Source organism: Girardinichthys multiradiatus, chromosome 11 (genome assembly GCF_021462225.1).
Source record: "Girardinichthys multiradiatus isolate DD_20200921_A chromosome 11, DD_fGirMul_XY1, whole genome shotgun sequence".
NCBI lineage: Eukaryota > Metazoa > Chordata > Actinopteri > Cyprinodontiformes > Goodeidae > Girardinichthys > Girardinichthys multiradiatus.
The window spans coordinates 7,411,687-7,439,101 of NC_061804.1; the positions used below are offsets into that span (position 1 = coordinate 7,411,687).

Sequence of the window (27,415 nt, forward strand, 5' to 3'; positions counted from 1 at the left end):
AATCTTGGTGATTTTATTTATTTAAACGTTTCTGAATCAGGCAAAGGACAAATTTTATCACCAAAGGACAAAAGGACCAAGTTGAACCGACTCATTCAGCTATACACACACATGCCAGTTTGATGTTCAGAATATAAATCAAAGACTTATCATTCTATTTGATTTCATCCATTTGCCATTGGGATATTATTAAGAGATATCAAACCCCAATTGAAACCTTTTTGCTCCATGAGAAATGCGTGCCTTTTCCTCCACCATACATTCAGTCTTGCTTGAGGGAATTAAAGAAAAAAATGAATTTCATTAAAAAAAGAGGGGGTTAGAATATTATTAACACAAAGTGAGGCTGATTAAACTTTAATCTTGAACCAACAGTGTTCAGCCTCTCTTGAAAAGTGGTTTCAACAGGTCTTAATCCCCCAATGGCTGACCAAACAACCCCCTCAATTGAAATGACACCAGGAGAAGGAGCAAGAGGAATTATTGACTCCGTCCTCGAATATCAAAGCTGCTGACTTTATTTGGAATCAATAGTGTAGCTTTCTTCATCTTTGTATTTGGAATCATGATGATTCAATGGGGTCATTATGGCGTTACTCTGACAGATCGGATCCAGTCAGTCCGCTCATTAAGCCAGTGTTAATGTTCTCAACAGAACTCATCATTCCATTATTTATGTCTCCAAAGGAAAACAAAAGTGCAATGCAGACTGGAATTTAAAGCACCAGATCACTCAGCTTGCGTTGCTTCTGTCTGTATCTGCACCAGCACATCCTCTTCTTCCTCATTATTTACTTTCTTCTGTTTTACCAAACTCTGTTTCAGCCTTTATGCATTACAAATGTCTTCTCTCCCCACATCTTTATATTACTAGCTCATATTTAAACTAGTCTTTCTCTACTATTTTGTCTTCCTCTACCTTCTTTTATTTCTTTCCTCACCCACTCCATGTTTCGAACAATTATTTCAACTTATGTATCTTATGCCCATCTCCGCATCCCTATCTTATCCTTTACCATACAATCCTCCGATTTGCATTGCCTTTTCTCCTATTTGAACCTGCCTTCCTCGTTGACATTTTAAGTTTTGGGTTTTTATTTGTTTTTAATGACTCCTGAGTTTTTTATTATTGTTTTAAAAGTTTTTGCCATGTTATTTTATTCCTCTGTGTTTAGTTTCTTAGCGCATTCTTGTGCTTTGTGCTTTATTCTTTGTGCATTTGGTTGTTTTTCTCTTAGATCAGAATAGCCATGTGAAACCCCTTGGTTTGTAGTTTCTTTGTGTCAAGCTCAGCTTCTTTTGTGTTAATTATTCACCTTCCCTCAATCTGCCTGTTTGCTCTCCTCCACAGCTGTTCTTATTCCCCTGATTAACTCATCTGCATTCAATGTTATTCTCCACTCTTCCCTCAGTATCGAAGCTCACTGGTTTTCACTGTTTTTTGCTGGTTCCTCTCGTTACTTTGTCCCCACTCCATGTCCTGTTTGCCTTTTTGTGGTTCTGTAAGTTTTCAGTGTTATCATTATATCCTTCCCCGTGGTCATTCCAAGTTCATGTCTACATTGTGGTCCTACTCACACACATGACATTTTGCATTTATCCCTAAAATTAAAGAGCTAAAAAATCTGGAAAAAAAAAAAATTTGGGGAAGCACATAAATTAAATGTAAATATTTAACTTACATTTAAAAGAAAGACATAATTTTCAGAAATTATGTCTTTTTTTAAATACGGCAAAAGTGTGAGACCCTTTTTATATTTTGGATCTAACATGACATGCAGATACACTTTCTTTAGAAAGCTGACTACTTTCAGAATCAGAATCAGAATACTTTGTTTCTTACATTAAAATGTTTCATGTTTGGTTTATTTTTAAGCATCTAAAAGCAATGTGGATTACTGCAAATCCAAATACTGTAAATAAAAGGCCCAATCTCTGTGTTGGCATAGACAAAGACCTAATCCATTTTTGTATTTCAAATTAATTTGAGCACAAAACTCCAAAAAGAAGCCATAGTTGGATTTGGTACTAACACAGCAAAGACAAATTCTTTTCAAAACCTGCATAGAAGCGAGGAGTGTCACATATTACTGTGATATTCATCTACCCCTTTTTTTCCTTCTATAATTTGTTCTTCATCCCTCTTGTACTGTTTTTCCATCTCAGTCTTTCTTCATTCTCCTTTTCACTCCAGCACCAGAACCATCACATTCCAGCATGCGCACAGAACAGAGGAACATCTGACGCCACACAACAGAATTTGAATTCATGGAGGGATTTATGGGCTGCAAGGCTTGTACGGTAATTCTGTTAACAAAAGGTATCCTTAGATAGAATTAAATATTTATCTGGCCTATGAATAACAATTGGAGAGGGAAGGGAGCAGCAGTGTTTACTTTTTTGGGGTTGGTGGGGAGGAAGACTGATGCTGTTCTGGATGCTGCCTCAGTGAGCTGATTTCAGAGAGGGGAGGTGCATGGCAAGGGTGAGGACATCAGGACAACCTGGGGCTGCAGGCTGCTATTATGAGTTTCAGCCCAAGTTTTCACTCAGAAAGAAACTGAGCAGCATGGTCTCCACATGATGTCTGGCCTGACGTTCAGGGTCCTGCTGCTTGTTTGCGAAGCAGAAGCTGTAGGGAGGCAGATTACTCAGTTCACTATAATGACATCTATTTGATCTGTATTTAGAGGCACAGCATTGAGATCTAGTTCAGGTCTGGACTTTGACTGGACCATTACAACAGCATTACTCTTTTCTTTTGCAGTCATTCTGTTGTAGATTTGATGCTGTGCTTGGTGTTGTTGACTCAGTTTGCCACAAGCTGCAGAACGAGCCCAGATCATCACCACCTCACACTGTGCTTACAGTTGGTTCCAGGTGTTTGTATTGTTTTTGCTTTTCTCTAAACATAAAGCTCTGCATTGTAGTCAAACATCTCTGTGTTTATGCACCCATCTTTCCAAAGCACATTGATCCAGAAGTCCTGTAGGTCATTCAAATGCAATTTTGGAAATCTATATTGCTGTGATCTTTTTAGAGAAGATGTTTTCTCCTTCAACCGTTCACGCATCCTTGAAATGAAGTTCATGGGTCATTTCTGTGATCTCAGGGTGAGTTTGCGGGGATATCCTCTCCTGGAAACACTGGCAGATGTTTTAAATGTTTTTCTTAAATCATATTTCTTTCTGTAGAATCATTCAGATTGTTTGGAAGTTTGTTTTTAACTCTTCCCAGACTTATTGTCAGCAACAGTTGCTTCTCTAAGGTTGTTTCTGATGTCTTGGCATTGTGTTATCATGTACCTTTATGCTCCAGAGCAGCTAAATATTTAAGCACCAGCTTTTATATAGGTGTTCACAACAATTACAATCGCATAATGATTTTGATCTACAGCACCGAGCTGATGGCTGCTTATGAATGCTGCAAAGTTGTACTGAGCTTTTCACACACAGACCATATTGCTATTTGAGTCTGGACATATAAAATCTTTGAACTGAAAGAAGGTATACCTCTATTTTACCACATAGCATATGATTTCAGACACATTAATGAACCTTTGGACTATTTGTTGACATGTTAGGTAACTTTGATTGAAGTAAAAACTCAGGTTGGATCGTTTTTACTCTTACAAAAATATCTTATAATGACCTACACAAACTAGACTAATGATTTCCATTCAATGAGACCACCGTTTGTGAGACTAAAAGGTTGCCTCTGACTAGGTGGTCGGCAGTGGAAGTACCACAGCGGACTGTACTTGCATCACTCCTCTTCACTCTATACATATCAGAACAAGTCAGAGTCCTGCCATCTGCAGAAATATTCAGATGAACCTGCAGCTGTTGGTTATTTAAAAGATGGACAAGAAGCCAGATAAAGGGAGCTGGCAGAACCTTTTGTGGCATAGTGTGGAAACAGTCAAGCAAGAATATGCCAAAGACAGTTTCTATTATGAGAGCAGAAGAGAAGGTGTTGGAGGAGTATAAATACCTGAGCATATACCTGGGCATAAGACTGGAATGAATATACAACAGTGAAGCCGTATACAAGAAGCGATACATCAGATTAGGTTCTTCCGTGTTTGCAGCAAGGTCTTGCAGATCTTCTACAAATCTGTTGTGGAGATTGTAGCCTTTTTGGCCATCATCTGTTGAGGTAGCAGCATCAGAACCAATGGCTTAAAACAACTGAACCAGCTGATAAAGAAGGCTGGCTCTGTCCTGGCAACTTCTCTGGAGCATCCAGGAATGATTGTACAAAGAGAAATGCCATGTGTTTTAGAATGCAGTGCTCTGTCAAAAGCATCTTCAGTCAGAGGCTTCTTTAGATCTATTGCAACACAGGCCACTACAGGAGATCATTCCTGCCATTAGCTTCCACAAATTAATAATGACTCTTTGAAAAGTACCAAATATTTAGGAATTAAAAACCTTCATAACAAAACATTAAGTGTCTTGAAATGTTCTTTCTTATGCCGGTTTTTGAGACTTGGTTGCCCAGTTCCAGGCACTGGGCATACAGGTCCTTCTCAAAATATTAACATATTGTGATAAAGTTCATTATTTTCCATAATGTAATGATGAAAATTTAACATTCATATATTTTAGATTCATTGCACACTAACTGAAATATTTCAGGTCTTTTATTGTCTTAATACGGATGATTGTGGCATACAGCTCATGAAAACCCAAACTTCCTATCTCACAAAATTAGCATATTTCATCCGACCAATCAAAGAAAAGTGTTTTTAATACAAAAAACGTCAACCTTCAAATAATCATGTACAGTTATGCACTCAATACTTGGTCGGGAATCCTTTTGCAGAAATGACTGCTTCGATGCGGCGTGGCATGGAGGCAATCAGCCTGTGGCACTGCTGAGGTCTTATGGAGGCCCAGGATGCTTCGATAGCGGCCTTTAGCTCATCCAGAGTGTTGGGTCTTGAGTCTCTCAACGTTCTCTTCACAATATCCCACAGATTCTCTTGGGTTCAGGTCAGGAGAGTTGGCAGGCCAATTGAGCACAGTGATACCATGGTCAGTAAACCATTTACCAGTGGTTTTGGCACTGTGAGCAGGTGCCAGGTCATGCTGAAAAATGAAATCTTCATCTCCATAAAGCTTTTCAGCAGATGGAAGCATGAAGTGCTCCAAAATCTCCTGATAGCTAGCTGCATTGACCCGGCCCTTGATAAAACACAGTGGACCAACACCAGCAGCTGACACGGCACCCCAGACCATCACTGACTGTGGGTACTTGACACTGGACTTCTGGTATTTTGGCATTTCCTTCTCCCCAGTCTTCCTCCAGACTCTGGCACCTTGATTTCCGAATGACATGCAGAATTTGCTTTCATCCGAAAAAAGTACTTTGGACCACTGAGCAACAGTCCAGTGCTGCTTCTCTGTAGCCCAGGTCAGGCGCTTCTGCCGCTGTTTCTGGTTCAAAAGTGGCTTGACCTGGGGAATGCGGCACCTGTAGCCCATTTCCTGCACACGCCTGTGCACGGTGGCTCTGGATGTTTCTACTCCAGACTCAGTCCACTGCTTCCGCAGGTCCCACAAGGACTGGAATCGGCCCTTCTCCACAATCTTCCTCAGGGTCCGGTCACCTCTTCTCGTTGTGCAGCGTTTTCTGCCACACTTTTTCCTTCCCACAGACTTCCCACTGAGGTGCCTTGATAGAGCACTCTGGAAACAGCCTATTCGTTCAGAAATTTCTTTCTGTGTCTTACCCTCTTGCTTGAGGGTGTCAATAGTGGCCTTCTGGACAGCAGTCAGGTCGGCAGTCTTACCCATGATTGGGGTTTTGAGTGATGAACCAGGCTGGGAGTTTTAAAGGCCTCAGGAATCTTTTGCAGGTGTTTAGAGATAACTCGTTGATTCAGATGATTAGGTTCATAGCTCGTTTAGAGACCCTTTTAATGATATGCTAATTTTGTGAGACAGGAATTTTGGGTTTTCATGAGCTGTATGCCAAAATCATCCGTATTAAGACAATAAAAGACCTGAAATATTTCAGTTAGTGTGCAATGAATCTAAAATATATTAATGTTAAATTTTCATCATGACATTATGGAAAATAATTAGCTTTATCACAATATGCTAATATTTTGAGAAGGACCTGTATTTGGCCAGTGGCTTAAAGGAAATTCATGAGCCACTGCCCACTATATCACCACCTGGGGGTGAGGAGATTCTTCAGATTTCTCTGCAGCTGATTAGGTGAAGCCCAGAATGTTGAGACTACACCAACTCTGGTGTGCATGTATTGTAATAAAACTGCTATTGAAATACCAAAAGCTACACCTGAAGCTTATTTTTACAGTTACAACTAACTCTAGATGTTGTGGGCTGCCTTGGCCCTTCATTTTAAAATTATCCCCTTTGCACTGACAGACATCTTAGGCTACAATATTGACCAGCCTAATCTTTGTAATGTTTTGCATACTTCGAAATCTCCTGCAGTGGCAATATTTTCAGTGTTTTCACGTTTACACCCCACAGCTCTGCTGTACCTAAAAAGGTATCAAGACATTTGCTGATAGTAGTGTGATGTGATTATTTTAATTGCATCAAAGCAGATTGTTAAGGTCTAGCCCGTTTAAAAGATGCTGGGAGAGGAACATACTGAAAAGACACTGGAAAAACTGCTTCATCAGTATTCTTTCCTCCTTTCTGTTTTGCTGACCATATGCAAGGATTATTTTGCTCCTCAAAATAAAGAAAATATGTATATATTTATATTTGCTTATTAATTTCCAAAGGCTGGTGTGGCCCCCTGCTTTAAGGAGCGGAGCTGGCAGAGCCTGGAAACACTGGTTAAGCAAATTGGTATTTAACTGGAAACTCGCTGGCCTCCGAGCCCTGCATTATTCATCACCTAGACAAGAAAGTAGCGCTTCATACATCCCTACAGCAGCAGGAACAGCAGCCTCCAGAGCAGAGATGCAAACAGGGAGAGAGAAGGCGGACATATAGGGCATAGAAATAAAGCAGCTCTGTCTACATGGAGCCAATCCGCAAACCACTGTGCAGCCACACCGCATATCCACACATCCATCCGGCTTCCTCACACACACCAATTATAGGTTTCTTTGTCAGTTTGTTTCTGTCAGTTTGTTGCAATTGAAAGGAACTGTGGGGAAGACAAGTTTGCTTCTCTTTTTTAATCAGCCAGCAGCCCCATTCTCTGCTTTTAATCTAGTCTGTTTAGCATTTTCTCCCCTGATGTGTTGGCGGTCTGGAACAACAAAACAGGAATAAAACCAACTGGAAACAACTTTTATAGACATGTACCATTTTATTTATTATTTTGTTGTATGTGAAATGTTTTCAACCAAATCCGCTTTTTAATAATATCACCACCTCTTGCCCCCACGGTGCCACTGACTTCTCTTTTATATTGTCTGTGCTTGATCATTTATACATTATGCATTAAACACAACTTGTTTTACATTTAACTACTGAGCTGAGAATGATACTTTATGGCACATTGTGTTTTGCTTGTCAATCAAATGAGTCATCTAACATTATTTATTAAATAAATAGCACCAATGATGCAGTTCTTGGTGAGAACTAACATTTGTAGTGTGCATGAAATGTTTTTACGACTCATAATTATTATTAAATGATCAATTATTATAAATGATCAACCTCTCCTGAATGAATTCCTTGGGGAGTTTATTGTGTGCTATGTAGTGTTTATTCTCACATTATGCCATGTTTCAAACACAAACTTCAGAGTGTTATACTGGGATTTATATAATAGACCAACAGTAAGTATTGCATAATTGTGATGTGGACGGATGACGCCGAACAGTATGCCAAGCATTGCTATTCAAACTCCATTAACCTGATACCCCTAAACAAAATCAAGTGGAGCCAATTACCTTTAGATGTCACTTGATAAACAATTAAAACTTTGGTAGAGAACATTAATTTGCAAACATCATTATAAAAACCAAGGAACACAGGGAAGATGTTATGGAGAAGTTTGAAGAAGAACATTTGGGCAACTCACAGAGCTCTGTCAAATGGAAAGAATTTTGCACTACTTCAAACCTACCAAGACATGGCTTTCCACCTAAACTAACACGGTGACCAAGGAGAATGTTAGCTAGAGAAACAGCCAAGAGGCTCATGAGAACTCTGGAGGAGCTGCAGAGATCCACTGCTCAGGTGGTATAATGTGTTGACAGAATTAGTTGTGAAATACATATTTCTGTCTTTATGAAAGACTGGCAACAACAAAGCCATTGACCAATGAAAGCATGAATGAGTATGCCACAAGAGCTAGGGGACACAGCAAACATGGATGAAGGTGCTCTGGTAAGACATAACCAGAATTTAACTTTCTGGCCCACATGCATAATGCTGTGGACAAGGAAGCTGCAGACAGATAGAGGTAAATGTAAGACGTACCTGGAAGAAAACTAGTTTGAGAATACAAAGGACATGGGATTGGGGAGGAGTTTCACCTTCCAGCAGGATAATAACCCTATAGCAACAAATAAATGGTCAATTCCTAGATGTAAAAAAAAAAAACAACTATTTGTTATGGTTGAGTTGTTTGCTTTTTTTTTTTTTTTTTTTTTGCAGGAATGCTTCATGTTGCTGCAGCATTGCTGAAAGCAACAAAATGTCAGCGGGCTTTAGCGCAGCATTCTTGGTGTTACAGCAGAACTCTCCTCTCCGGCATCAATACATTTAATTTCATTAAAATTGTACTGTAATTAAACGTCGATGTTTAACCGCTGTCTGTCCGTGGAAACGGGGCTTCATGTTGCAGCAGCCCCTCGTTTCGGGCTGTCAGTTTTTTAAGCGCTTTATTTATGAGGTATGACTGGAAAAGGCCAAATCAGTGCGTCTCTTGAACATATTTCTCGGAATTAACTTAAAGGTCTTATAATATCGGGGAGGATTTTTAGAAAAAATGCACGTCGGACTGACTTTGAAGGAGGCATAGATTTTTCTCATTATGAAACACGTTAATGGAGTAGTTTCAACAAGATCTGATCGGTGGAGTTAAAACGGCTTGATTATCTCAGTAAACACGCTGGATCGGCGCGCTGCAGAGAGGCTCATCTGCAGCTGCGTGCTGTCCCGTCACGTATGGGAATATTTCCGCGCTGTCTGGCAGATGCACAGAGCGCTGATTCCGACCTCCAGGCCCGCGGGCTGTGATTAACTCACGCTGCCGAATCTTATTTTGGCTATTGATGCGGTGACGAGAAGCATCGTCCGTCAACTGCAGAGAGCTGCTGTTAAATAATTCCTGCACATGCGGGCGAGAGAGAGAGCAGGAGACCCAAAGAGAGCAGAATTTTCTATCAATATAAATGTCGCTATAAGTTCAACAGAAAAAGCGCACGGGGTGGAATAAGCCGTTTAACTGCGGCTTGCAATTTTATGTTTTCTGTCTTAAAGAACCATTTGTATGTTCCCTAAATATTCATTTTTGCTGAGTTGCATTTTTGCATGAAAGACTGATATTGCAATGCAAACATCAATTAAAATGCAACTGATCTTACTATAGATCAGTCAGTCCACATAGTTAATGGCTCCTACTCTCTTTTGCAAAAATGCATTCATGCATACGCACCGTTTTCTGGCCAGCAGTTGAAACACTTGTCCTCGTTTCTCCAAATTTGCGGCGGTTCACCTGCTGCAGGTGCATATGCGCCTTTCACTGGCAGGCGCACTCTCACAATTTGTAAATGTGTTTATTTTTATAATTATAATTATTTAAATTTACATTTTTGCTGTAAAAAAGTCTGTATTAAATGACGTTAAAAGCGTCAAGAGTATGTTAGGGTAAGTGTGGGTTACATTATCGATGGGCACTGAAATGAAGTGAAAAGTGACGCAAACTTGACTAAATCTGGCCCAAATAGCAGCCAAAATTTCACTGAAAACGAGTATTGCAGCCTGTCATCCGACTCTAGTTACAAAAGTATGCAATAGAGTTCAACGAAAATAGGGCAGGGATCTCCCCAGCATATATTCTAATAGCTGATTACCGTAATATTATTTATTTATTCGATCTGTCCGGCCCGTTTTGGTTTTAAGAATCCGAATAGCTATTTCAAATCAAACTATCGCATTTCTTTTACTTTAGTGGGCTCAAAGAAAAAGGGTTTCCCAAGATGTGAGATTCCTGTTGTGTTAATATTGATAACTATGCTATGCTGTGCTTTTCATAATTCATGCCATTGCATTTTTCATCCGGTCTGGAATTTACGCGGCACATAGTTCAACAGTTTTACACATATACAGGGATATAACGGTTTAGCATAATAATAATAATAATAATAATCCTAGATTAATTAGCTAGAATTTCTATGGGTTTTTGATCTTTTTTTCCACGTTATTTTCTTAAGCAAACAATAAGCGGTGACTACTGTTGCGTGTTGGTTTGGGACTAACGGCGGGACTGTCACTCTGCTCTCCGTCCATTAAGCCTCATAACTCGGCCCTTTGATCACTGCAAAGCCCGACTCGATGCTCATTAGGCCTCATTAGTTATACAATGTTCCTAATTAGGGGCGCCATGTTTTAATTACCGCTTCATATGCCTAGTGTCGTCCCTGAGACACACACTCACATGCATAAGTGCGCAAACTAATGATTACTTTATCATAAAGGGCTACACCGTTTTATGTTAGGCGATTTTCAAAGTTGGGCTCAGGGTCCCAATGAGTGCTGGTAATAGGAGACTGACAAACTGATCAAATTATAACTGGTAGCTTGTTGCAAACTTTAAACTGCAAGGGCAGATAAGTAGCGAGAGGGCCACTAGTTTTCATTTTTCTTAATGAGCTGTGGATCTCTGCAGCTCCTCCAGAGTTGCCAGGTACCTTTTGGCTGCTTCTTCCCCTTGCCCAGTCTGTTAGTTTAGGTGGACGGCCATGTTTTGGTAGGTTTTCACTTTAAGAAGACGGAATGAACTAATAACCTAACCATGCTATAAACGTCTAAACAATTTTCTCCCTGAACTGTCTGCTTTATTCCTTGGTCTTCGTGAAACTTTAGTGTAACAGGGGCATGAATACTTTTGCCAGGCGATGTCAAATGGAGTATCTTGTGCTGAATGGAACTGCAGCTCCAAACAAAACAACCCATGAAGCAGTCAAAATGGATGGGACTAAATGTTGGAGGCAAAAGACTTGAGACTGGGACAGAGGTTCACCTTCCTGGAGGACAGTGAACCTAAACATACAGCCGGAGCTAGAATGGAGTGATTTAGATCAAAGCATATTTATGTGTGTCACATGCTTGTCAGATTGGGTCCCACCTCCATGGCCGCTCGACCAAACAGTAGCAATAAACAAGGCCAAAACGATCCATGAAAGCTTCTTTTTATTTTGGTGCCAGACGTGTTACCACCAACAACCCCAAAACAGTCAGTCATTTTCTACCGCTTATTCCATAGTGGGTCACGGGGGAGCTGGTGCCTATCTCCAGCAGTCTATGGGCGAGAGGCGGGGTACACCCTGGACAGGTCGCCAGTCCATCGCAGGGCAACACACAAACAACCATGCACATACTCATTCATACACCTAAGGGCAATTTAGAATGACCAATTAACCTGACAGGCATGTCTTTGGACTGTGGGAGGAAGCCGGAGTACCCGGTGAGAACCCACGCATGCACGGGGAGAACATGCAAACTCCATGCAGAAAGACCCCCGGTCGGGAATCAAACCCTGGACCTTCTTGCTGCAAGGCAACAGTGCTACCAACTGCACCACCGTGCAGCCCAACCCCAAAACAATGGATGACAAATTACTTAAATATAAATGAATCTAAATTGGAAGAAACCATCTCTACTACTACCAATGAAGATCTATAACACCACAACAATATTAACATTAAATAAGGAGCAAATAAAAAATACATTTACTAACTCATACTAACTAAAAATACTTTAATTTAATTCCAATAATTATTTACAAGATCAACTCATAAAGCATATACTTGCTAGACCACTCTTCTCTCAATCCACTTCCTAGTTGGTACCATCCCAGAACTAATAAAGTGTATGCTAATAAAATGTTTTGTCTGTGCACAAATGCTGGGGGATACAAAATGGCAGAGGTAAGTGTTTACCAAAAAATAAGCCTTCTTTATTTTAGTTACTTAAGACAATTTTGTAAATTATTGCTGCAAAAATATCTATTGAAGTGCTAAAAGAAACTTAACACTATTGTTTGTTCACCTTTTACAAGAGGGAATGCTGAGATGCGGCACTCCAACTCAGTGAATGACACGCCCAGACACACACACATTCCAAGCAAACAAATAAACTAAATGAAAAAACAGTTGATGTATTGTTATTTAGGTGTGCTGTACATATGTGTTTTTACTAACAAACAATATCAATGGAACACTGGCTCATTGTTACAATGAGTTAGAATGGCCCAGTTAAAGTCCTGATCTAAATCCAATTTAGAATCTGTGGCCAACGTAAAACCAGATTTGTTTCCATTTTTGAGTATAATTACTGAGATAAATGAAAGTTTAAGTTTGTTGGTCTTGCACCTTTAGACTCTTAAACCTCCTTGTGAGTCTGTGTGTGTGTTAACCAAACCCAAAATTAAAGAAACTTTTGGAACCAAGGATTAACCTTCTGATAAATACTGGATCAACAGAATTGAACACTTCCCATGTGTCTGCAGGCAGAAAGCATGCTTATGGTGTGTGTGTGTGTGTGTGTGTGTGTGTGTGTGCGTGTGTGTGTGTGTGTGTGTGTGTGTGTGCATGTGTGCATGCGGGGGGTGTGTGTGTTTGTACCGTGTAACTGAACACTCACAGGAGCCAGCTTATTTAAGTTGCAATAAATAAAACCACAGAAAAGAAAACACAAATTAAAGCTCCACTTTTAACTTAAACCCCACCACCCCACCAGCCCACCACCACACACCCACCACCACACTCAAACGAGCTTCCTAATCCCCAACATACACACACACACATACATCACGCGCCCCTCAGTCTGGTCGCGTTCAAATCATGCAACTGGCTGCCCCATGCACCACTGCAGCAGGACTGTGTGTGTGCAGTGTGTGGGAGCTGTGTTTGAATTCATGTGTGTATTTGTGTGTGTCTGAGAGAAAGAGAGAGAGAGAGAAAGAACGTAACAGAGGGCTGATTCTCCAAGGCCCCAGTGCTGCACTCAAGACTCCGAGCTTCATTAAAATTTCATCACCACAGCGCTCGGCCAAGGTCTATTTATGAAAATGCGCTTCCTCGCTTCATGGAAACACATGCCAGAGAGGAGTGGATGGACTAATCTGGAAAAAAAGGATGAAATTAACAGCATCTCCAGCTTATTTATATTGATTCTGCTCCCCACTGAGTGGCATGTTTGCTATCATAAGGCACTGCTGCTGCTACTGGGAGCATAAACCTTACAGACCACTTTCCAGTTGACTTGATGTTTATTTCTTCCCCTGGTGCAGAATGAAACCTGGTTACATGTTTTCAAACCAGAGTGGTTTGTGCTGAAGGTTTGAGGTGCAGCTGATATGCTGTTTTGCTGAAGCAGTTACCTGGAAGATTTTTTTTCTTTTTAAATAAAAATGCACCCAGAGAGTATGCAGCAGAAACAAGGCATAGCTCAAGTTCTCTGTTTGTTCACGTAAAACTTTACCAAATGGTGCAGACACCAGAGGGGGATCTCTGTCACAAGACAAATTCACACATAAAAGAAGAAGAAAGAAGGCAAAGTGCAGATGAAGCACCTCACACGTACCTGTAAAATGTGTTTTAGCTGGAAAAAAATGTTGCTGCTTATATACCCACCATAACAGCTTAATTTTTTCAATCAGGTGTACAAAATCTCAAGTTGCTTGGACTTATTTCATGTTTAATTTATGCAAACTTTGTAAATCCTGTTTTTGTTGACATAAAAAAGGTCTAAAAGGAGAAAACATAAACACTTTGGAAGCTGTGATGAAGCCAGTTAGACACCATTAAACAAAGGCTTAAAATACACGGGCTGGCCAAAAAAAAGTCACCACCAAAAAAAAAGTCACACACTAATATTTCGTTGGACCGCCTTTATCTTTGATTACGGCACGCATTCGCTGTGGCATTGTTTCGATAAGCTTCTGCAATGTCACAAGATTTATTTCCACCCAGTGTTGCATTAATTTTTCACCAAGATCTTACATTGATGATGGTAGAGTCTGACCGCTGTGCAGAGCCTTCTCCAGCACATCCCAAAGATTCTCAATGGGGTTAAGGTCTGGAGTCTGTGGTGGCCAATCCGTGTGTGAGAATGATGTCTCATGCTCCCTGAATCACTCTTCCACAATTCGAGCCCAATGAATCCTGGCATTGTCATCTTGGAATATGCTCGTGCCATCTGGGAAGAAAAAATCCATTGAAGGAATAACCTGGTCAATTTGTATATTCAGGTAGTCAGCTGACCTCATTCTTTGAGGATCACTTTACCTGCCTCTCTTCTTACCCTGATGCACCCATCACTCTGGAACAGGGTAGATCTGGACTCGTCAGACTATATGACCTTCTTCCATTGCTCCAGAGTCTAATCTTTATGCTCCCTAGCAAACTAAAGCCTTTTTTTCCAGTTAGCCTCACTGATTAGTGGTTTTCTTAAGGCTACACAGCTGTTCAGTCCCAATGCCTTGAGTTCCCTTCGCATTGTGCATGTGGAAATGCTCTAACTTTCACTATTAAACAGAGCCTGGAGTTCTACTGTTGCTTTTCTTTGATTTGATTTCGCCAAAGGTTTCAGTGATCGCCGATCACAATCCGTCAGGATTTTGTTCCGGCCACATTTCTTCCTCGAACACGATAGGTCCCCACTATCCTTCCAGTTTTTCATAATGCGTTGGACAGTTCTTAACCCAATTTTGATAGTTTCTGGAATCTCCTTAGATGTTTTCTCTGCTTGATCCATGCCAATGATTTGACCCTTCTGAAACAGACTGACATCTTTTCCATGACCACGGGATATTTCTTTCGACATGGTTGTTTAAGAAATGAGAAGCAACTCATTGCACCAGTAGGGGTTAAATAACTTGTTGCCAGCTGAAATACAATCGACCATGCAGTACTTATCCAATGAGAGCGGGCGATTTTCCATGCCGGACATGAACACAGCATTGCACACACAAGAGTGCGTGACCTGTAAACAGTCATGTTTTTGGACTGTGGAGAGAACCTATACAAATGGGATTCAACCCCAGGACCTTCTTCTTAAAAGGCAACAGGGCTACCAAATACAGATACAGATATTTACAAATAGTCCTTAACAAACATTGAAAGGTTTCACATAGCAGGAATACTGAGATTAAATCAGGCACAGACAGACTCTGTGTATTAGTTAGGTGACAACAGAAGGCAGTCGGTGGCATTGGAGTTTGTTTAGGGCTCTCGAGTAAAAAGATATAACAACAAAAGCATACCACACTTTCCAGATTTTCATTTTATGAAAAACATCCTAAACCATGTATGCTTTTACTTCTAATTCACAAAGAAAACAATGAGGAACTTGAAGCTCTTATTGATCCCAGATTCTCCACTGTTTTAGATGTGCTCTAAGCATGAACACAGTCCTCTTCTTTAGATTACTCTGCTGGTTGTTGGAATTTGAGGCAACCACAAAACCTTCGACACTGTCCCAGGAAGACATTGCATATTGAAAGCAAAGATCTTCAGACCTGCCATCTCTTTAAGTTTTAGACTTTTCATATGCCATTTTGTGCTTTTAGATGTTAAGTAAAATTGATAAGACTAGGTTAAAAGTTTAATAGTGAGTGTCTTGACACTGGACGGTGTGAAATACCATTTAAAAGCAAAAAAGTGCATCTGTAACAGGGAACATGACTTAGATTGTCATGTCCATGAAATAATCTAAGTCATGTTCTAAGTCATCTTAAACATGACATTTAAGATGTTTTGGGCCTTTTATTTAATAGGAATAAGCAACCAAAGTGATGAAAAGGGAGAACAGTTTTAACAAATCTAGCTAAGGGTTAAAATCTAGGTCACTGAAAGTAAAAAGGCAGAATTTTACATGGTTTACCACAAAGGCAATATGTGTTCATTCATTGCTTTCTTCATATTTGGGGAGGGAAATAAAAGAAAAGATAGCAACTTCCAAAGTTAAAGTACACACATCTACACAGAAAATATCAAAGACAAAAAAAAAATAAAGGAACTTAATCAGAACAAAAAAAATCAAATGTTTTTCAACACTTCAACAGCCTCATCAACTTCATCAGCAGTCTTATTTTCCATGTTCCCGATGACAATTTAGAAAATATACTCATAGTGAAATACAACTAACTCTCCATAAATCTTCTAGGCTAAGGCTGATAACCACAAAGTATCCTATTTTACCCTACTACAATGCATTTCAACCTGGAAAGACTTACAACGAGAAGACAGCATGCAATTAGAAAAGTTTATTAGTGAATGTTTATTTCTTTGCCGCTTGGACCCCAGTGGAAGATGTGAATGCTGAGAATGACATGCGCTTGAATGAACATCTTAGGGTTAGATTTAAAGATGTCTTCCCCCCTTGGATCCGATCCTGATGGTGGAGTGGAGGCCTGAGGAGATTTGGAAAGAGTTTGGAAGCCAAATGGTGGAGATGGGGTGGAGGAGGGTCAAATTTCAGCTACAGAACGGAGGGATCCATGGATGAAGATCTTTTAAAGCGGAGCCTTGAAGGATGATTGGCCAGGGAGAATTGCTGGAGGTGATGGTGAGTCTTCCATGTTGAATTTTTGTTTAAACTCCATTACATAATTTCAGCAGTCACTAAGCAGTTTTCTTGTCGAAATGCAACTTTTTTCCTGGTTTGTGTGGCACAATTATGAATTGTTACCATCGTACCTGCGGCAGATCAGTCAGAGTGATCTCAGTTTCAAAGAAACGGGAAAGGTTTAATAGGGAAGAAAAGCCAACAGCTACACAGAACATAAAACACAAAAATAACTTATAATTCTCCTACTTAGCTTGTGTAGCTGTTGAATTGACTAAGAATAGTTTTTATCAGCCCCTTAAGTTACAGTTAGCTTAAATAGGTTTTAGTTGGAGTGGGTATTAGCTTGCGTGGCTGTTAGATTGAGAGCCTGATAGCTTAACTCCAATTAACTATCATCTTGATCCTAAATATTTTTAGTTTGACTCTAAGTTGCTTTTAGCTTGACTCTGAATAGCTGCTCAGTTAACTCCAAGTAGGTCTTAGCTTAACTCTAAGCAGCTGTTCGTTAACTCTGAGTAACTGTTAGCTTAACTGTGAGTTAATTTGAGTGTCTCTTAGCATAACCCTGATTTTAGCTTGGTTCTCAGAAAGTGTTAACTTCAATAACTGTTAGTTAAACTCTAAGAAGCTGTTAGCTTGACTCTAAGCAGCTTTTAGAGTTACAGTGAGTAACAGTTAGCTTGAGTGACTGTTAGCTTGATTCTAAGTAGATGTCAGCTGACTTTTGAGTAGATTTTCACTTGAGAATAGCTCTTAGCTTCCCTTTGAGTAGCTATTAACTTGATTTTGAGTTCCTGTTAGCCTAAGAGGCTATCTGTTTGACTCTGAGAAGGTGTTAGCTTGACTTCGACTCACTGATCAGAAATCTGACTAACTGCTATCTGCTACAGGTAAGTTATTGACTACTCATAACTACTTAATAGAGCCCCACTTAAAGAAATCCCAACCACCACTTTGACTGCAAAGCTAGAGGAAAATTTAAAATGCAGTGACAAACATGTTTGCTGACTTAAGTCATACTGATTGGCTCAGGAAAAATACACCAAGCTACTTAACATAAATGACCTGAAAGGAAATGCTTGGCTGGCTTTCAGCTGCCTCCAATTGCTCCTAAACAAACAGGCCTATATACATGCCAGGGAAATGCATGTAGTGCTTTACCTCTGTAAGGCACTGATGAAGCTGTATGTGATGTTATTTCCCCCTTCAGAGACACCACATTGGAGACATGTTGACTGACTGAAGTTTAAAGGTTGGGAGGAAATGTGTGTTTGTGTGCAACCACATCAGCTTTTCCCCTGTTTCACACAGAAGGAAGTCTGCTGTCTGATTTGCTCTTGTTTGGATCTGACACAAGAAAACACAGAGGATGAAAATGAGGTCTCCCGATCCTTAATTATTTAAATCAAACAATTATCCAGGGCTGTCCGGGGAAAAGTTATTTTATCCGCTCTTCCAGAGCAACCGCAGCATCCAGGGTAGAGTCTAGAGGAGAACATACATCTCATGGAGAACAGCAGAGAACATGGTTATTTTTCGGTAAGGTTTCAATTATTAAAACAGCTATTTTAGACTGCACAGGTGCTCTGTAGCTTGCATGCCAGATCAGGACCCTCTGAAAAGTAACAAATATTTCCACTAAATCAGAAAAATCCTACTGCAAACAAAAGTGCACAGGTTTGTCTGGAGAAATAATATCAGAGAAAACATGTAAACCTTGAGAAGGTCAGAATAGGCTGGCTTTCACACAACAATTTTTATATTTTTTTAAACAAAATTCATAAGGCCGATTTGGATACAAAGCTACCTATTCTTTATTTTAGAAAAGATAAAAATAATTTAATATAACTTCTACCATCCATTCTGAGGATAATATATACATAATATACACAATAAACAATCTAGTCATATTTTTGCTTGTCTCTTATTGTGGCACTGTAAATATTAGCATTCCATCAGTTTGTTTCAAGAAAATTTGATCCACTGCTCACATTGATTACACGGTCAATTATATATAATTTATAGGCCTCAACTGGAGAGCCGCTCCACCATTAAACTTTGATGAAGCCATGTACTACATTCTTTGTTATAGACCAACATGCCAGACAGCCACTGTCTGGTAGGCAAAGAAAAAAAATATACAGTAAAAAGAAAATAAATCTATAAAATTTGTTGTTTAATTTGTTGCAAAATTGCTAAATAAAATAATAAGTATTATTTGTTAATAAAAGGTTACCCATCAAGTCCAAGGAGTATGGATACACTTCCATGTAATTTTAAATATTTAATAAATGTGTGTTGATTGAAAAAAAATCAAACAAAACAGTGCATGCTCCTACGAAACAAATCCATTGTTTCTGATATTTGCTTTTCTTTTATTTGTGTAGATTTTACAAAAGTAACTTCTTATTATTTTCTGTATTAAAAGGCCTATAAAAGCATTTTTTTGTAAACATATATAATACACATGATTCAATAGTTTAATGTAAGATAACTTTCTATTTGGCATATTTGTTTATTTTCTTATCCATGTCTAGGAATATAATAAAAAACTGCTTGCACAACTATTCTTTACTGAATTTAAATGGCAGAAATGTGTTCTGTTACCATTAAAACGCACAAAAAAGTAATATTTTTTTCTGTTTGCTGTGGTCCCTAGATCCTTGTTTGGGGTCCCGCTGCTGTGAAGGCCTGTATTGTGTTGCTCCGAAGGGGATCTCGGGCCTGAGCTCCTGTTATACAACACACATCTGCAGCTTCTTAACAAACACCCTCAGAAATCAATAGTATCATAACAACTGATATTTATTATTCATTAATAAAGTGTTTATGGACCCAAACCACCTGCTGAACCCAGCAGAGCTAAAATACATGTTTTTATATGAAGAAACAGCTTTTTTCTTTTTTTTAAATGGAGGCTGAAGTTTCATTGCTGTGAATAAAAAAGGAAATCTGTATTTCAACCTTGCGACCTTTCCAAAAGAGAGGCTCTACAAATTGTTTGTATTATGGAAACATTTATGATATTACTCCGGGTATTTTTGAAAGGATTTATTTTCCTAATAATAACGCTGAATCCTAAAGAAAAAAAATTCCCAAAAAACATTGAATTATGTCAGTTTTGTTGTAGAACATGGGTTAAACTTTATGTAAATCTGAAAATGAGTGCCACAATGAAAATGATTGATCTTATAACTGTTAAAATGTTTTTTTTTTCTCTGCAAGTGTTAACGAGGCTGAAATAAAAAAACATATATATATAAATAAGAAATAAACAGAGTCAATATTTACTCTGAATATAAATATTGATGAAGCAATAATAAATATACACTCTATAATTACAAATCTTTCACAAAACTTTGAATTTCACACCGTAGTTAAACATTTTCAAAATAAAATAAAAATGTAGTTTATAAAAACAATGGTTTTCCACTTTGAATTTTAAAATTATACCTAGTATTCTAAATATTATATCAAATTTTTAAATAATATTATTTAAATTTTTATACAATTGACAAAGGTTTTGTTTAATGTTGAAATTTTTCCCCCAAATTGTGGCTTTACTCCTTATTGTAGCTAGCGAGATTAAAAAGTAAAAGTACACGTTAGTGGCCTTTATGATGATTTTCTCGTTAATATTTAAAATATCACATAACTCCTTAATTAATATCAGTGTAACATGAAAACACCCTCCATTGATGTTAAATGGCCCATATTTATTGCTACTGATGATTTCAGTGGCTGTGGAATAACTTACTCCTTTTTGCACAAAAGTATTAAAGATAAAAAAGTCGACGTGGGTCTTGAGGTTTAAAAGCAATATGCTGACTTTTTTCGTTAGGAAATCGAACTGAACAGTTATTACGCAAAAAGTCTTTGGTTTTATATATGTGTCATTATTCTAGAAATTACGACACTTTCATTAAGTTTTTAGATTTTTAACTTAGAGCGCCTGGGACCGATTTATGCCACGTGGTTCTCTTTTCAGTCCCAGCATAGTCTTGTTTTGGCGATATCATCATGATACCAGTCTTTTAGCTTTAAACTCTTTTTTTCCATCATTTTTGTTTTTTATTAAAGCTTAGAAAACTTTAAGAAACAGTAACTCTAAGAAACTGAAAAAGGCACCAGGCGCCTTGGGATAAAGCCGTGTTGTCCTCATAGCCTGCAAGGTTGATCAATATTAGAGTCACTCAGGTATGAGATCCTATTCATCACCACTGGGAAGCAGCTTTCAGACGGAGCTTCTTCACCTCCAGGGCTTCTCCTGTTTCAGAGCGGCAACTGCTCTGCTCCGTGCGTAAAACACGCAGTGTCTCCAAGAAGCGCAAACACAGGAGCGCTACACATCCAAGTTCATGTTACTCGCTCTGCCCAATTAAATGTTTCCTTCAACAACAAAAAAACAAAAAAAAAAACAGAAAACAACTATCAGGTAAAACGATAAAGAAAGGCCTTCAGAAGTAAAACGTGCACAGTTTATTTCAGCTTCTGCAGCTTTACAGAGACACATTTAAAGCACACTTTCACAAATGAAATGTTTTCATTTCAGAATAAATTAAATTCAAATAAATAACAATTAAACATAAAAAAATAAAAGTAATAATAAAGTTTTCTCAGAAGTGTTGAAAAATATGTATAAATAAGGCCGACTATACCTCCCTTTATCAGAATATCTACAAAGTGCGCTCCACAGACGGATCAGTGATCAGAAGTCAAAATTATTCGTTTTCATGACTGGGGGAAACAACAACACTACTCATAATAATCTGATTGTCGAAGCATCGTTGCGATGAACAGGTTTTACACGTCAGTGAGTCTTCTACAGGCCTAATTCAGCCAGCGGCAGAGGAAACAAACAGAAAACAGATTCAAAAACCAACCAGAGTGTTTTTTTTTAATCACCAAAAATGTGCCATCACTTGCGTAATGAGGTAGACGCACAGCTACGCCGTGTGAATGTGTGTATCCGTGCGTGTTTAAATACGTAAAAGAGTGTGTTTGCGATTTATTGCAATGCATTCACTTTGGGCATAAGGACGGGAAGAGGGGGGGAAAGGATCAGTGTTGGTCATTTTGGAGCAAACGTGGAGAAACATCACCGCTTTCTCTTAACCCATGACACTGATTGCACATATGCGCCCCAGAATCTTACTTATTTTTCTTTTTCTACTCGTTTGGTCTGATTCGTCCCCCAAAATGGTGAGCTACGTAACAAAAAGATCTGGGAGGAAAATTCAATACATTTCAATGAGTGTGTTCACACACGGAAGTGCATATATTAACAAATATGTACACTGATAAATATAAAAAGAACTATCTGGGCCAAAGAGGATAATATGAATTATTATTCCTCGATTCCCTTTGTTAGTATTTTCATTTTTTGTACAATAATTGCTTTTTCAGCCACAATGGTCGCCTTTTTCTCTTCAACCAGAGAGCAGCAGTTTATTATGTGGAGAGGCAAACAGCTCTAAGAGTTGCAGAGTCTTTTTCTGTCTCTGGCTCCACTGTCAGGACCAAACAAGGTACACCATGTGATGCAGAACACAAGAGTTCCAGTTTACACATACTGAGCGGTGAAAAGTCATCAGATGTCCCGGATCCACATCCGAGCTAACAAACTGCACGATTTCTGCTATAAACAGCACAATTCTGCGGCCTGCATTTAATACTTGGAAGTTCTCATGCAAAACCACTGCTGTTCACCCTACACTGTATAAACGAATAATGGAAGGTAATTAAAAATTTGTTAAATTCTAAGATTAGTTTGAATGAAAATGTTTAATAATGGTTAAATTCTAACAACATTGGCTATTTGAGGTAAAAAGAAAATCTTGCCAAACAGTTTGACTAAAATTTAAAGCTACAAGCCAGACTTTTCTGTTTTCAAAAAAATATTTAAACTCGTCGTAAATATACAATTTTCCCCTGGTGAACAATATGTTGTTTTCATTTTTCAATTTGTTTTGCAATATTGTTAAAATTTCTTATTAATCAAGACAAAATCTGCCTCCCCAAAAACAAGCTTCAACATCATGACATCATAAAAGGTACAAGGCAACTGATCAGGGATACTTTTTCTTACTTTCCCTATAATGCATGCACCCGCGGCACATCCTGGACTGTCACAAATTAAATACAACTAAACCGATGAAAAGTCCCTCATCAGCCATAGTGTTTACTATGCTAAGAACTACCATAAGACAAGGTGGTTGAAAATGTTGCTGTGTTGGAACAAGAATTTAAATCTTTATTCGGGTTTACCTAGTTTAGCAACAACGCTAATGCTACATGCTAAAATGAAACTTTGCTAGCATCCTCAGCTTCCTCGTGCTGAGGTAGCCGTTGCTAAATGAAAGCAACAACTTGGCTAGGGTTGTCAGGGAAAGGTTTACAAAACACCTTTTTGCAAAAGATTAGATATGCTGTTCATCAGCGATGATGGCTTCAGGGTTGAGAAACTAAGCAAGCTAGCAAGTTTGACTTTAGCTTAGCACTGTCGCTAAACCAGCTAAAGCAGAGTAAATACCTAAGTTCTTGCTCCAACTCAGAAATTTTCACTATTTAAAATCTTAAGACAGTTCTGAGCCATTGTATTCATTCATACTAAGGTCCATATAAACATATCAGCGATTCTGTTTTCAACAAATGTGTATAACAGCTAACTGAAACAACATCATCTGTTAAATCCAAACCAAAAGGTCTAGGTAGGATTTGTTAACAGAAAAAAGTAGCAAATGTGAGAATTTTATCATTATTAAACATTCAATTTCCCATGTTACATTTTTTTCCTTAAATTACGATAAATTTAATGGGTAATATTTAATATCCTTCAAAATTTATTTTTTATAGTTTAGGCATTTATAATTATTTCAGTAGGATTATATGCATTATCCCAGACCAGTTCTTATTTTTACCTTCTTCTTTTTAGCATGGAATGAAAAACCAGGTAAGCTAAATGAGCTTAGTAATGAGTCTGATTTTAACTAATTTAGTTTGACACATTTTAAAAATTGGCTTGAAATAAAACTTTTATTTAATTGTCTTTTAGCAATTAAACTTGCATACTTTCTGCTCATAAGTTCTTATAAAATTAAATCACACAAAATTTAAATCTACACTAGTTTTATTTGTTCAATTTAACGGTTTGTTTAGTTAGTGCAATCGACCATAAAAAAAGTTTGAAAATTGAATATTTCTTCAAAAAAGAAGCGAATTTAAAATTAACACTGGATACATTTTTATTTAGAAATCAAAATTAATAATGTTTTTTAATGTTTTTAATACTAGACTGAGAAAGAGATTATCTGACTTGTTTTAAGTGGCCATCTTAGCCAGCCTGATAGTTGATCTTAATAGTATTTAGTCCATAAGATATTTTTTTCTTGTGAAATAAGATCATTTAATTTCCCTATTACTACAATTATAAACAAAGTCTGATGTATATGAACATGAGAATCAAAAGTAATAATAAAAAGTAATAATGTGTTATTTAAGACTCAATAAGAGGTTGTGGGACTTGTTTTGCGTGCGCATCTTAGCGTCTCTGGCTGTTTGCCACGTAGAGCCTCTTCCTGCGGGAAAAAGGCGCAGGTACGCAGGTACCTTGTTGATTCTGACAGTGCGGGTCCAACAGAGCAGCCTCTGCAGCTTGCCTCTGGTTTGTCTTTGTGGAAAACGGCTCCGAGATCCCCGAGTCTGCTGCTGTCTGCTTCAATGCGTCGCAGAAAACTTCATCCGTTTCTGCTTTTGCCTCTGATTGCAAAACCAAACGCGGACCACGTTCTTTTTCAGGTCCAGTTTCTCTGCGATCGCGGCGATCTTCTCCGACGAAGGCCGCGGCTGCACGGCGAAATACGCCTCCAGGGAGCGCTTCTCCGGCGCGGCGATGGACGTGCGTTTCCTCTTCTTATCGCCGCCGTTGAAGATCTCCGGTTTGGACATCTTCTCCCTTTGTGCCCGCTCCGCCTCCTCCAGCCAAGCCTCCAGGATGGGTTTCAGGGCCACCATGTTGTTGTGTGACAGGGTCAGGGACTCGAACCTGCAGATGGTGCTCTGGCTAAGGCAGCCGACCCCAGGGATCTTGAGGTTGGCCAGCGCCGCTCCCACATCAGCCTGGGTGACTCCCAGTTTGATCCGCCTCTGTTTGAAGCGCTCAGCGAAGGACTCCAGCTCCCGTGGGTCGGGCTCCGCGTCCCCGCCGACGCTCCCCAGGGAGCCGTGGGAGACCAGCCCATGTGGATGCATATTCATGGACTGAGTGTGATGGTGGTGCTGCATGTGGTTGATGGCGGACATGTGGGCGGCCGCGTGGGCGGTGTGCGAGGCCGAGGAGCAGACGTCTGAGCCGGACATGCCTCCCAGAGAGATGCCGGGGGTGAGGTGGTCAAGCAGGTCTCCTTCCAAGCCCTGCGCCGGCTGGTGGTGCCCCGGGTGGTGGTGTGAGGTGAGCACCGAGGGGTGGTGCAGGTGCGCGGAGGACGAGGTCGGGGTGCACGTCATGCTGGTCATCGTGGTCATGGTGTGGTAGGTGGCGTCCGGCTTGAAGGGGTGGCTCTTCTGCGCCACGATGTCCACGGCAGCGAGGGCCTCCGCCCTTTGCAGCAGCGTCTCATCGAAGCCGGCGAAGATGTTGCCCTGCAGCTGTGAAGAGCAGAGGCAGGCAGGTTAAATCAAATCTCCCGGATAATCAACACTGTAACAATTAAAAAGGCGGAGTGCTCCTTTACGCACGAAGCTGAGTTCACCTGTTTCACATGTTCTCATAATTCAAAAAATTGAACTTATTATATTCAATGTTTTAAACGATTATTCTAAAATTAAACACGTGGTGTGGAACTGTTTATGTCATGCAAAATATTAAATTTTAATACATTAAAAAACTGTTACATTTTTGTTTCATATTTTGACTTATTTTTCGGGTGATAATCTGCATAAAAAGGGGGAAATGGTTTAAATGTGCCAGCATGAACATTTGTAGCAGTCTGAACATTTTATAAACCTTTAAAGAAAACTCGAATTCGGCTATTGTGACCCCAGATTTCCAGCCCAACAGTCCAACTTGTCAGGGGCTTCTTCCTACAGTCATGGCAGCGTGTTTACGTGGAAGATATTCATTTAAAATTTATATTTAAGACCTCCTGAATAATTCCTGCGGACAATGAAACGAGACCAGTTTAAATATGAATGGGACAATATGAGATAAGACGGGCTTAAAGAGTCAACTCCACGCACTGTGCTCCATCCTTAACTTTTCTTTTGCTTTCAGATGAAGAATGGAAACGCTGCACCAGTGTTTTCTCTCTATAGAAAATAGATTTTTGCTCCATCACTGCTGTCAGCGCTCATTAGAATAATTACTTTAGTGATGTTTGCACTGTTTAAATAAGTATAAACATACACAGCATAAACCATAAATGAAAAAAAAAAAGAAATACTCCGACTTATTTGTAACAGAAAATATGCTGTTTCTCATGATACAGTTTCAGCATTTTCGTTTGTAAACAAAATTTAATGTTATGATTAAAAATGTATTTATTTGTAGAAATTTTATTTTAGAATTTTTAAAGTTGGAAAACGGATTTGGACGAAATTTGAAACTGTTCGTGCGTCTTTACGCGTTTAGGCCCTAACTCAAGTAATTGGCAAACATCTTAATTCTTCTGTCCAAATCCTCAGACATTCTCATCGTTTTGACGTAGATTTTCTTTTATTATTGTGAAGATTAGCTGACAGGAATGTGGGACTCACCGACGGCGTGGGCAGACAGGCTCTGCGGATGGCCTCCGAGCTGGAGTGCAGCGGCGTGTACTTGGGCTCATGCAGGATGGGGTGCATACTGAAAGGCTGCTTGCTGTTCATCGACATCATGATTGCAGAAGTGAGGGAAGGTCGCTGTCCGTCTTCTTCGTTTGGCTCCGTTTTGGTGATTTTATCTGAAGAGAAACGACTCCCAGAGGAATAAAACCTGCCGCTCGCAGAGGTGCTTTGGATTAAAAAAAAAAAAAAAAGTCACCCGGATCGGACTCAGGGAGGTTCGCCTTAAAGTCAGGAAAGAAAAAAGATGAGGAGAGTAACTCCGGTACTCCTGTGAACCTTCTGTCTGCTTTTTACTCTAAATGATTCCTATAATAAAGATGCTGTCTGCCTCCGGCGCCTATATTAGACCACTATCTCACAGGCTGCTCCTCATTGGAGGACGGCCCTCCCTCCCGCAGTGTTCCTCGACCAATCGCTTGGAGAAACCTGGCTATGGCCACACCCACAAGGAGGGATCTTTTGTGGTTGCACTCTGCAGAAGAAATGTTTCTGAAACATTTGTAGATCGGTACCTGCACAACAACAACAAAAAAAAAAAACTAAAACAGAATTCACCAAGAATCCTATAACCTTGCATCTAATGTAAACTGCAAAAATCTTTCAAAAACTTCATTATTTAAAGTTTAAGCTGCAGAAATAATCGTATTCATACCAAAAGTTATTTACATACCGTGCTTTGCAAAATTATTCATACTCTTTCAGCTTGTTCTGATTTTGTAATACTGTAACCACAACCATGGGATTTTCTGCAGCAGATCAACACAAAGTGGACAACTGTGAAGTGGAAGAAAAAGGCTGGATGGTGTTCAGAATATTTTACAACAAAAATCTGAAAAGTGTAGTGTGTA

At 39.3% G+C, this 27,415-nt stretch overlaps 1 protein-coding gene across 1 annotated transcript; it reads right to left on the reverse strand.

The window, feature by feature from the left end:
- Positions 1-21,209: 21,209 nt before the first annotated feature.
- Positions 21,210-26,848, reverse strand: pou4f4 (POU class 4 homeobox 4). Its single transcript, XM_047378424.1, has 2 exons — positions 26,499-26,848; positions 21,210-25,391 (listed from the first exon to the last, which is right to left on the reverse strand). Exons 1-2 carry the CDS (start codon positions 26,616-26,618, stop codon positions 24,462-24,464), a joined length of 1,050 nt encoding a protein of 349 aa, XP_047234380.1. The 5' UTR covers positions 26,619-26,848; the 3' UTR covers positions 21,210-24,461.
- Between the last annotated feature and the right edge of the window lie 567 nt (positions 26,849-27,415).